This window comes from Cricetulus griseus, chromosome 4 (genome assembly GCF_003668045.3).
Source record: "Cricetulus griseus strain 17A/GY chromosome 4, alternate assembly CriGri-PICRH-1.0, whole genome shotgun sequence".
Classification (NCBI taxonomy): domain Eukaryota; kingdom Metazoa; phylum Chordata; class Mammalia; order Rodentia; family Cricetidae; genus Cricetulus; species Cricetulus griseus.
Window position 1 is genome coordinate 151,084,667 of NC_048597.1, and position 13,015 is coordinate 151,097,681.

Below are 13,015 nucleotides of genomic sequence, written 5' to 3' on the forward strand. Positions count from 1 at the left end.
TGTATGTACTGGATATTTTAAATATTCCTGAGAATACTTGTAGAAAATTTTATTAGGAAAAGAACTCACCATAAAAATGTTTTTTAATACTCAATATGGTAAAGAAATCAGGTCTCAGAGATATATGGAGAGGTTAACTATTCAATTAGGGGATTCCACATATGAAATAAGAGCTTTTACGACATCAGTGGAATACTTAAAGCAAAATGTGTATTTTGGGGCCATTTCAAAATTTACAGGAAAAATCAGCATTACCTGATGCTAAACATATGCATCTTAATGTGTTATAAATAATGGAATCTGACAACTCTCAATGTAATTAATGCTAGTACAAAGCTTATTTCTTTCATTTCTCTATATTTAAGATGCACATACGTTATTGGCAAGTACTTAATTTCTTTCTTAGATGTTATACTTATTGTCTGCATGGTGTTTGTCTGTATTTTTTTTTTTTGTGTGTGTGTGTGTATGTGTGTGTGTGTGTGTGTGTGTGTGTGTGTGTTTTCATAGGTGTATGCCATGACATACATGTGAAATCAGAGAGTAAATTTCGAGAGCCTGTTCTCTCCTCCAACCATGTACATTCTGAGGATAGAAGTTAGGTCATCAGGATTGTGTGACAAGTGCAGTTACACTCTTAGTTATCTTGTCTTTCCAGTAAGTGCCTAAATTGCCAAGAGAGTAGAGTATGTACTAGTTGCTTTTCAATGAGATGTAAAACATATATGAGTATGCATTGAGTTATTTATTTTGCAATGCTGTTACCCATCAAATGTACCTAAGATGATTACAGCATTAATAAAAAATTTGCCAATAAAAATGTAAGCATGTTGATGAAGAAAAGCAAAATTCATTACATTTTCTGTTTATAGTCTTAGACTTATCCTCAAGACAAAAAGGTTCTCCACCTAATACTTCCAAAACAGTTTCTAGCTCATCTCAAGTCATATACACAGTCCTAAATAATTTGTTCCTATTCTATTTCTAGAATTATTGACCATTAATATTATATCCACTATCCACATTCCATACTTGGCTATAGACTTAATATGGTTCTTAAAAAATTTATTTTACTTGCAAAACAATTTATAGTTCCTAATGATCCTCAGAATAAATTGAAAATGCAAAGCATGTAATACTTAAACATAGTTGTTTCAAATTAGTTACCTAACCAAAGCTAGTTTAATGGACCTATGTAGTCTGTAATATAGAAGAGAAGGTCTAATCTTATCATTGAGCTTAATAACCTAAATTACAGTCATCATAATAGGAATCACAGATTAGGAGGGTTCAATAGATTCTCACACTATGAAACATTTTCCTTTTGAAAAAATTGAGCCAGATATCACACATTTCCCAGGGTGAGATGCAATACTTGTGGCCGGCCTTTAAATTTACTACAATGACAAAGCAAACCAGGGAAATGTATCCACAGACCAAGAAAATTCTTTAAAATTTTAATATTTAACTAGGAGTAAATAAACTATGGGATGGAAAATATTTTTTCATGTCTAGGATAAGTGATTTAATGCAAAATCTATTAAAACAACAAAGCATAAATCCTTCCTAGCTCAGGGAATTCAACACATCCCTGGATGATGCCTAAAGAAAGGACATCTGAGACACCATTTATAAATAAGCAGTGACTTCATTGTGATAATATCCAAATAAGATATGCAATACCCATTCAGGTTCAAAGGCTGCAATCAGAACATCAGGAACGTTTCAGCGCATGTGGAACCACAGTTTTTTCCTTTATGCTGATGTCCTTTAAGCCTGTTGGTTATTGTCAGAAATGACAGTCCTCTTCTACTCTCCCCATTATGTTGTACTGATAATGCCATTCTCTCTGTGTTCAAGAAGTTGGAAGCTCTGTTATATATGGATGCATGGCATCTATTTTGTGAAGCCAATGGTAAATGCTCCCTTTTAAAGGGGGACACTGACAGAATAGAAATCATCTGGAAAGTACTTTTTCTTTAGTAATGTGGTGCTTTCTTGGGAAGTTAATACATGCTAAGGGAAGAAAAAATTAATGAGAGCTTCTTTTAGTGTATGATGTCTGTGTTATTTAACTATACTAATATTAATTTAAATAAAAAACTGGAAACTTATACGGGGCATAAATTGTGTTCATCCAGGGATGCAGACTATTCCAACTTGTCCACCGAATTTTCTGTTAAAGGTTTAATGATTGTTAAATCTTCTTTAATTAGAAGCTAATCTATAACACTATCCAATTCATCATAACTGGTGGGACCCTCCAACTGAATACAAGAAAATTAATTTCTAAGCATCATATTATTATTCTGTGAGCCACAGCAGAATCCAGAGCATGGCCAAAGTTTGTAATTTCAGGGCCTGAAAGTGGTTGACGCATTCTATAATCTTTAAACCTTACTCCATGGATAACTGAATAAATGAATCTACTAAGTAGTATATTACTGATTTTTACAATCATAAATATAGACTCATGACTCAACCTCCTTCTCTACAACAGTCCCAGCACTCAGTTGTACTTCCAAATATCAAAATCTCTAACACTGATGAGTTCAGCATTCTGCAGTCATCAGTACTGAAGGACCAGAACCTAGTCCTCATGCATGGAGCTATTTTACAAGTTAATATAATGATAGGTTTGCATCCCCTAGAGCTTCTTCAGCTCTAGAGTTAGCAATAGCCTCAACTTTTACATTCACCTGAGTGGTTCTGCCTGATATATTCTGAAGGTGTACCCTGGACTTATATATGTCAGCTCCAAATAGCATAACACACTCTCCAAGGATTTCCAGCTCTCAGGAAAAAAAAAAAAACTCCTAGAAGGCAAGCAAATACCAATTCCTATCTGGCTAATCATTTTTCTGTTATCCAAATAATCAACACTTGTGGTAAATATTTATTTAGAGATTACTATCTGAATTAAAATCATTATTTTGACAAATAATATCTTAGTAGAATTTAAGATTCTACATTTCTTTAAGCTAAGAGACAGTGGAGTTGGTTCCAGACCACAATCTAGTGAGTTGGTCTTAGAAAGTCAGAAGACAGTCTGAAACTTATATCATACTGGAAAAAAAAAAAACAGCTAGAGATTTAAAATAATGAACCAGTTTTCTTTTATATCATATATCATATCTGTAATTTGTATATTTGAGGACTCATGACTCATTTACTCCCATGGATGGGATTATAGGCATGCATCAATATATGAAGACAACTTATTAATTTGCATATATGTATGTATGTATGTATGTATGTATGTATGTATATATGTATGTATGTATCAAAGAAGTTGCATGTGCATATGTATGTATAAGCCCATGAAGGGCAAAGAAAAATTTCTGGGGATATTCCTTAGGTTGTCTACTTTTTTGATGCAAGGTCTCTTATTAGCCTGAAATTAGCCAAGTAGCCTAGTCTGGGTGAATAGTTTGCTATAGCAACCGATCTATCTATACCTCCCAATGTGGTGCCAGCAATTGCTAGTCGCCATCCCTACATTTTTTCCCATTTTCCCACCATTTTTATTTAAATTAGAAATGAGATTGACTTACATGTCAATCCCAGTTCCCACTCCCTCACCTCATCCCCTAACCCCCACTAATGCCCTGCATATCCCATACAATTTCTGCTCCCCAGGGAGGATGAGGCCTTCCATGGGGGGGGGAATCTTCAGAGTCTGTCATGTCTTTTGCGATAGAGCCTAGGCTCTCCCCGGTGTGTCTAGGCTAACAGAGTATGGCTCTATGTGGAATGGGCTCTCAAACTCCATTCCTATGCTAGGAATAAGTACTGATCTACAAGAGGCCCCATAGATTTCCCAGACTTTCTCACTGACATCCACATTCATGGGGTTTGGATCAGTTCCATGCTGGTTTTTGAGTGTTCAGTCTGGGGACCAAGAGCTCCCAATTGTTCAGGTCACCTGCTTCTGTGGGTTTCACCATTCTTGTCTTGACACCTTAGCTCATCACTCCTCCTTTTCTACAACTAAATTCCAGTTCCGTTCAAAGTTTAGCTGTGGGTATCTGCTTCTACTTCCATCAGCTGCTGGAGGAAGCCTCTAGGATGGCATATAAGTTAAGTCATCAATCTCATTATCATCAACTTAGATGGTTACTTGGTGTCACCTTGTAGATCTCTGGACATTTCCCTAGTGCCTAATTTATCTTTAAACCTATACTGGCTCCCTCTCTCATGGCATCTCTTAACTTTTCCCCTCTATTCTTCCCCAAAATCACCCTTCCTGCTCCCTCATGTCCTCCTCACCCCACCTCTTCTCCCCTTCTCATTCTCCTAGCTCTCGCTCCCCTCCCCCCATGCTCCCAATTTGCTCAGGACATCTTGTCCCTTTCCCCTTTTCCAGGGGATAATGTATGTCTCTGTAAAAGTCCTCCCTGTTTCCTAACTTCTCTAGTGGTGTGGATTGTGGCCTCTTTCATTTTCATGAATCTGTTTTTAAGGGCATTCTTTTCTGTTTCATCTGAGTTGGGATGGTCAGGTTTGGTGGTATGGTGTTCCTAGACCCTGGTGGGGTCCTATAAGTCTTTCTATTTTTGGATATGCTCTTATACTGTTGTTTTCCCATCTCTTCTTCCAGGGGGTAAAGGTGGGGTCTCTCCTCTCACTTGTTTCTTGCTTGCTCCCTCTACTGGAGAGTGGAGGGGAAAGGCAGTGATTGTGGTTGATGAATGCTGCTTTGGACTGCCTCCAGGTCCCTCTGCAGGATTTGGTGGCAGGAATGATCTGAAGGCCTCTACAGGTCAGGGGACTGAGAGGGAGAGGAGGACTGGCTTTCTTATTATGGAAAATATTATGTATCTCCCAAGGTGCCAGGTAAGTAAAAGAGTTAATAGTTCTACCCTGCTGTGACACCTAAGAACCACAGTATTAACCAGCAAAACAAGCTATCCTTAAAGGGACAATAGTATCAGTTACATCATAACAATAATAGTATCTATAAAATTATATTTAATGTTCTCTTAATAGGAGACACTTCATACCTGGTTCTATAAATACAGTCAACTCTGACAAATGATGAGCCCATGGAACATACAGGAGAGACTAATAGTGACACTCCCTTAAACTAGTATAATCTCTAATCATATACTTAGTACTGGTCATCTTGCTTACTGATAAGTGTAAGTCTCCTTAAAGCAAATGGACACCATTACAGAAATCCATAACTGGTCCAAACAGGGTGAACAACTGATGATGGGGTAAAGAACCACTGCTAATCCATCTACAATACAATCACTCCACATAACTTGGGGAACATGTGGAAGAAAAAAGAAAGATGTTCTGAGAGTCAGGGGGTAAGAAGGCTGTGGTGAGATTGTGTTTTCTGTGTATGACAGGAAAATAGCCCCTTGGTTCTGAACAATGCAGGGTGCTTAACAAGATACAAAAATGATAGCACTTGGCACACCAATGTGGAAGAGTAAAATCTCAGGGGACTCAACCCACCCATAGATTAAGAGCTATAGTCAATTAATGATGGTTAAATTAGACTCAGTCTTCCTATGAATAAACCCATATATATATATATATATATATATATTAATATATGTGTGTGTGTGTGTGTGTATTTCAAATATACATTAATGAAAGGAAAGGAGGCAATTGATCTGACAGAGAGCAGGGGGAACATGGGAATAATTAGAGGGAGAAAAGGGAAATATATAATTATAGCACTTACATATTAATTTCCCAAAAATGAATTATGATTAAATACCAATTTTTGCATTTGTTAGAATTAAGAATGAAGTTTAACAGTTTTAAAGTACCATTGATGAAAAAATGAGAATATATATATATATATAATATGATGAGCTATCCATTATGTGCATAAGAATTCATATCATCCTTATTATTGATTTACATTGTTTATTCTATGAAATAAAAGTGAGAATATGTGCATAAAAAATTGAATTTTAAATATAGAATTCTAAAATTTATCAAAGTATCATAGCAAATGAGTATTCTTAAAAGTAAAATAAAATAAATAACATAAATTCAAGCTATGTATTTGTCGATAATTTCTCTATTAATGCTCATGTTGCTCCTGATTATATGAATGTTTTTCTTTGACATATTTTCTTCCGGGCAGTACTGACATCTTTATTCCTTAAACTATAGATCAAGGGGTTCAGCATGGGAACAACAGTAGTATAAAACACAGATGACACTTTTCCTTGGTCCATCGATTTCATCGATGATGGCTGTAAGTACATGAATATAGCAGAGCCAAAGAAGATAGCAACAGCAGAGATGTGGGAACTGCAAGTACTGAAGGCTTTGGTCCTTCCTTCAATGGAGTGAATGTGGAGGATCCTGGCAATGATGGATATATAGGAAGTAATGATGGTAAAGACTGGGACACAGATGTTCAATGTACCAAACAATAGAATCAACAATTCATCAATATGGGTATTAGAGTGTGCAAGCTTCAAGAGGGGAAGAAGATCACAGAAATAGTGGTTGATCACATCTAATTGACAGAACTGAATCCTTATCATGAAGCCTGTGTGAACTGATGCATTGAGCACACTAAAAATATACACCCCTGCAATCATGGAACTATAAATCTGATAGGACATGGTGACACTGTAAAGCAAGGGTTTACAGATGGCAACATAGCGGTCATAAGCCATTGCAGCTAATGTGTAACACTCAGCAATGCCAAAACTGATAAAGAAATAGAGCTGAGTCATGCATGCAGGATAGGAGATGAGATTCTTCTCTGTCACAAAGCTCACCAGCAATTTTGGGGTAACAACTGTGGACTGACAGAAGTCAATAAAAGACAGACTGCTGAGGAAATAGTACATGGGGTTGTGCAGGTGGGAACTGAGCACAATCAGTGTGATCATGCCCAGATTCCCCACCACAGTGATCATATAGATTCCAATGAAGAGAAGGAAGAGGGGCATCTGGAGTTCTGGTTTCTCTGAGAGCCCTGCCAAGATGAACTCAGTCACAGTACAGTTGCTTCCTGATGACATGTTCTTAATTTATGTTCTGAAGGAGTAAAGGATTAGTTTAGCCAGGTGGTAGTAGATAAAGTATTTATTCCCATCACCAGGGATGCAAAAGCAGTCAGATATCTGTGAATTCAGACCCCTACACAGACAAGTTTGTTTAACAGAGCTAGTTCTATGAGAGGCAATGCTACACACAAAAAGTCACACCCACACCCATACCCATACACCCTGCCACCCTCCCAGCCCCCTCCACACGAGGCAGTGCCCAGCTTCCTGGGTGACAATGTTCATTTCCATGTACACAAATTCTACATACAAATTACTTACACTGTAGAATATTTTTCTCTCTATATGATTTACCTTAATGGATCATTAAAATATATAAATATATAGATAACATTTTAATTATTAAAATAATAATTGTACTTTATTGTTATAAAACATGTCCTTAAATATTAAGAGTGAATTTCGTATAAATTCTATTACTCCTGAGAAAGCAAATTTCCCAAAAAACAGTGAATAATTATCCAAAATTAATTTCTCCAGAGAAATTATGGAGACGTATTTTCTATTTGTTGTTATACTGTTTGAAACTGCTTTTTTGATATTTGTGCATCATCACAAGCTTTATATTTGCTAGTCTCTTTATGTCAAACATTAACTCTGTATTTCTATTTTAGTATTACATATTCCTATATTAAACATATTTTAATTGAATTTTATTTAAAATTTAAATAGATATGATATAAAATATGAACAAGTTAGCACCAATTATTTAGAAGTCAATCCAACAAAAGTATCAACAATCCATAAAAACTCCATGTTTTAAGTTGCCCTGAGAGAAATTGAAGAAAATTTTAAAAAGAAAGAACTCACCATAGAAATATTTTTAATACTCAATATGGCAAAGAAATCAAATCTCACAAACATTTGGAGAGGTTAATAATCCAATTAGTGGATTTCGCATATAAAGTAAGAAAACTTAAGGCACAAATGCAGTACTTAAAGCAAACTTGGTCATTTCATAATTTGCAGGAAATATCAGTATAACCTGGTGTTAAAAGTATGCATTTTAAAACATTACAAATAATGGAATCTAACAACTCTGGATATACAATGCTCAGTACAAAGCTTTCTTCTTCCATCTCTCTATGTTTAAAATTCACATACATTATTGGTAAGTACTTAGCTTACTATGTAGATGTTATACTTATGGTTATTATTGTGTTTGTCTAAAGGATATGTGTGTTCACAGGTATAGGTCATTGCACACATGTGAAGGACAGAGACAAATTTGGAGACCTGTTTTAACCTTCCAAGATGGAAATTCTGAGGATAGATTTCAGGTCATCAGAACTGTGTAGCAGGTGCATTAACACTCTCAGTCATCTTATCTGCCCAATGAGTGTCTTAATTTCTAAGACAGTCATTTACATAGATTTTTTAAATCATATATAAAACACATATGAATATGAAGTATATATTGATTTATTTTCCAATGCTGTTGTCCATTAAAATTACCTAAGATAATTATAGCACTAATAAAAATTTACCGATTGAAATATGTAAACATGTGGATTAAGAATAGCAAAATTTATTGCATTTTCTGTTTATAGCCTTAGACTTATCCCTAAGAGAAAACAGAATCTCTGCATAACAACTCCAATTTAACTTCTGGCTCATCTCAAGGTCATCTGCACAGCTGTAAATAATTTGTTCCTATATTATAACTAGATTTTGACTGTTAATACTATTATCAACTTTCTGCATTCTATGTTCAGTTGCATTAAATAAGCCAGTGCCATTGCCTCCTCTCTCATTGTATTTGGAATTATGTTATATTGTAGATGGACTGATAGCTTAGACAAACATTAAAATGTTCACAAAACTATTTGTTCATCTCTTAAAATTTATTGAATGCAGAGCTCTTAGTCCTGTGACAAACATTATGAATGTAAATCTCTTCAGCTATCATGTACATCTGAACTGTCTAAAAACATGAATAATAATGTAAAAGTATAAAAAATAAAAGTAGTTGTGTATTCAGAGGCATTAAATTAAGTACAATCTGTCTGATGCCATGCTTTGAAGAGAGTTTCGCTCATCTTTCTCTCCAATCTATCTTTTTACTTTGTCCTGTGCAGCACGAATAAATAAAGACCCAGAGACTGATATTGGGTTCAAACTTCAAGCTGAATATCAGAAAAAGCAAAGCAGCTTGCCACTAGCTTCTTACCTCTACCTCAGACTGAAAGGACCGAACCTGTCCCTACTAGCTCTCACCTAGTCAAAGACTGTACCCTCTCCTCAGTATGGCTGGAGAATGAATGCCCACTACAGGACACTGGAGACTCTGCTTGTATTTTTTATACTCATCTAGTGCTGATATTAAAGATGTGTGCCTATCTTCTACAAATTGTGACTGACTGCTTTCTGATTCCTCAGGCAGGCTTTACTAAATCTTAAATAATATATCACCACAGTCCTATGTTTCTCCATCTCCCTCTAAATATTGATGAAATACAAAGGAAATGTCAATGACTGTATGCCACTGAAGCAGTAAAAAGTAAAGTGATTATCACTCTGCTTTAAATATGTCATATTAGCATATATTAATTACACTTAGGCTTGAACTATTTGGTAAAATTTGCAGATAAAATAAAAATTGAGGAAAATTCAATAAATTTTGTAATTGAATGCATTAATACTGCAGATTAATGGGATTACGCTAAATAAAGAAATTTACCAATATTCACAAATGGTTGCACAACAAGCAAAAATTTGAGTTAATGCACAACCATACAATATTTAATGGCATCACTCTATTCATTTAATAAACATGATGCTAATTATTTTATATTTATGTCTTTCATAGAATGCTTTTACTATATATTATTCAATATTCACTATGGTTCTCTAAAAATTTCCTTTGCTTGAAAAAGAGCTTATGTAACTCATTGATCATCAGGATAAACTGAAAATGCAAAACAACTATGCTATAATTAAGCATAGTTGTTTCAAATTAGTCATGTAACCAAAGCTAGTTTAGTAGGGCTATATATTCTGTAATGTAGAAGAGACGGTATAATCATATCATTGGACTTAATCACTTTAATTACAGTCACCATAGTAGGAATCAGAAATTAAGAGGGTTCAATGAATTCTATCCCTATGAAACTTTCTCCTTTGGAAGTTAAACATGAGCTGAATATCACCCATTTCCCAGGGAATTATGTACCTATTGTGGCCAGCAATCCTTCAAAGATACTACAAAGACAAAAAGAATCAGGGAAATATATACACAAATCAAAAAAATTCTTTAAAAAATTAGATTTAGCTAGGAATATATAAACTATGGGGTGGAAAACATTTCTTCATGCTCAAGGTAAATGTTTTGATGCAATCCATATGAAAACATCAAGGCATAAATTCTTACTAGGTCAGGGAACTCTACCCATCCCTGGATGATGGACAGCTGAGACATCATTTATGAATAAGGACTGGATAGAGTGTGATAATAATTCAAGTAAGATACACAATGTACATTCCAGCAAATACAACATGTGCTGAGGTGCTCAGTTTTGTCCTTTGATTTCCTGTGGACAATCCTGTTGGTTTCCATCAGAAACGACAGCCCTTTTCTACACAGCCCATTATGCTGTACTGATAATGCCATTAAAGTTGGAAGCTCTGTTACACATGGATGCATGGCCTCTGTGTGGTGAAGCCAATGGTAAATGCCCATTTTAAAGAGGGACACTGACAGAACAAAATACATCCAGAATATACTTTTTCTTAAGTAATGTGAGGGTTTCTTGGAATTTCAATATATGCTAAGAGAAGCAAAAAAGGAGCTTCATTTAGTGTACGAAATTTAAGTTATTTAACTACATTAATATTAATTGAAATAAAGAAATTGGAAAGTTATTTTTGGGCATAAAATATTCAGACAGGGATGCAAACAATTTTAAGTTGTTACTCAATTTTTTGTTAATGGGTTACTTCATTTTAAATCTCCTTTAAATTTGAAGAGTACGTCGAACATTATCCAGTTCATCCAAACTGATTGGAACTTTCTATTGAAAACTAGAAAACTGATTTCTAAGTAGCAAAACTTTATATTGTGAGCCACAGCAGAAGGCAGAGAAGAGTCTAAGTCTGTAATTTCAGGACCTGAAAGTTGTTGATGCATTCTATAATCTTTAAACCTTACTCCATGGGTAACTGAATAAATGAATCTACCAAGTATTATATTACTGATTTTTACAATGATAACTAGTCTCATGACTCACCGTCCTCTTTCCAACAGTCTTAGCACCAAGTTTTACTTCTCACTCTCAAAATCACTAACACTAATATGCTCAGAATTCTGCAGTCATCAGTGCTAAGAGACCAGGCCAGGGCCTAGTCCTCAGTCTCAGAGCTATTTTTGAAATTAATATAATGATAGGTTAACATTACCAAGTGCTTCTTCAGCTCTAGAGTTAGTAGCAATCTCACCCTTTACAGTCACCTGAATGGTTCTTCCTGCTTTACTCTAAATGTGTACCCTGGACTTATATATGCCAGCCCCAAATAGCATGATGACATACTCTCCAAGGATTTATAGCTCCCAGGGAGAAAGCTCCTGAAATTGAAGCAAATGCCATTTTAAACTTCGTTAATCTTTTTTCTGTCATCTGAATACTCAACATTTGTGGTAAATATTTATTTAGCTATGCTATCTGAATTAAGACCAATATTTTACCAATGATATCTAAGTAGAATTTAAGATTTTAGATTTCTTATATGCTATAAGATAGTTATTGGTTCCAGAACACAGTATAGTGAACTGGTCTTAGTAATTCAGAAGACTATCTGACATTTACAACTTACTGAAACAGGATAGAGAATTTGAAATAAAAACCTAATTTCCTTTTTACAAACAGTTTAAATTATATCCTATACAACTCTTTAATTTGTATATTTGAAGACTGAGGCCTCATATATCAAAGTATGTGGGATTATAGGCATGCATCAATGCAAGAAGAACATTTAATATTTGTCTGTGTATGTGTATGCATGTAATGAAGTTATGTGTACATACGTATGAATAAGCATGAGAAGGGCAAAGGACAAACACTGGAGTTGTTCCCATAGGCTTCCACTTTCTCTGATGGGAAGTCTCTGATGGTCTGCAATCAGCAGTCGGCTAGGCTGGATGACTAGATTGCCCAAGCAATCTTCATGTCTCTACCTCCAATGCTGTGTTTGCAATTGCCAGTCAACGTCTCTACTTTTGAAAATAGATTGAATATATATATATATATATATATATGTATATATATATATATATATATATGTGTGTGTGTGTGTGTGTGTGTGTGTGTGTGTAGAAAGTATCCATCCTTGTCTCATTCCTGATTTTAGTGGAATTGGTTTGAGTTACTCCCCATTTAATTTGATGTTCACTATAGGATTGCTGTAAATTACCTTTATTATATTTAGGTTTGTCCCTTGTATTTCTGGCCTCTCTAAGACTTTTCTTAGGAAGGGGAACTGGATATTGTCAGAGGCTTTTTCAATATTTAATGAAATAATCACATGGTTTTCATTTTCTTTTAGTTGGATTATATGGTGGATTACATTGGCATATTTACATGTGTTTAAACATCCTTATATCACTGGGATGAAACCCACTTGATCATGGTGAATGATCTTTCATAGATGTTCAGATTTTGTTTGTGAATAATTTATTGAGTACTTTTACATAAAATTCATGAGGAAAATTTGTCTGGTCTGTAATTATCTTTCTTTGTTGAATCCATGTGGGTTGTGTATCTGGATGACTATGGTATCATAAAATGAATTTACTAGCGTTCCTTTTATTTTGTAAAATTGTTTGATGAGTATTAATAATAGCTCTTCTTTGAAAGTCTGATATAATTCTGCAATAAAACCTTTTGGCCCATGGCTTTTGGGGGGATAGGGATAGAGAGGTTTGGGGTGGGGAGAATTTTCATGACTATTTCTACTTTCTTAAGGTTTATAGA

General features: G+C 34.9%; 1 protein-coding gene across 1 annotated transcript; it reads right to left on the bottom strand.

Annotated features, from left to right (window-relative positions):
• Window positions 1-6,068: 6,068 nt before the first annotated feature.
• LOC100758923 (olfactory receptor 1537) lies at window positions 6,069-7,007 on the bottom strand. The gene has a single exon (XM_027412279.1). The coding sequence runs from the start codon at window positions 7,002-7,004 to the stop codon at window positions 6,069-6,071; it is 936 nt and encodes a 311-aa protein (XP_027268080.1). The 5' UTR covers window positions 7,005-7,007.
• Between the last annotated feature and the right edge of the window lie 6,008 nt (window positions 7,008-13,015).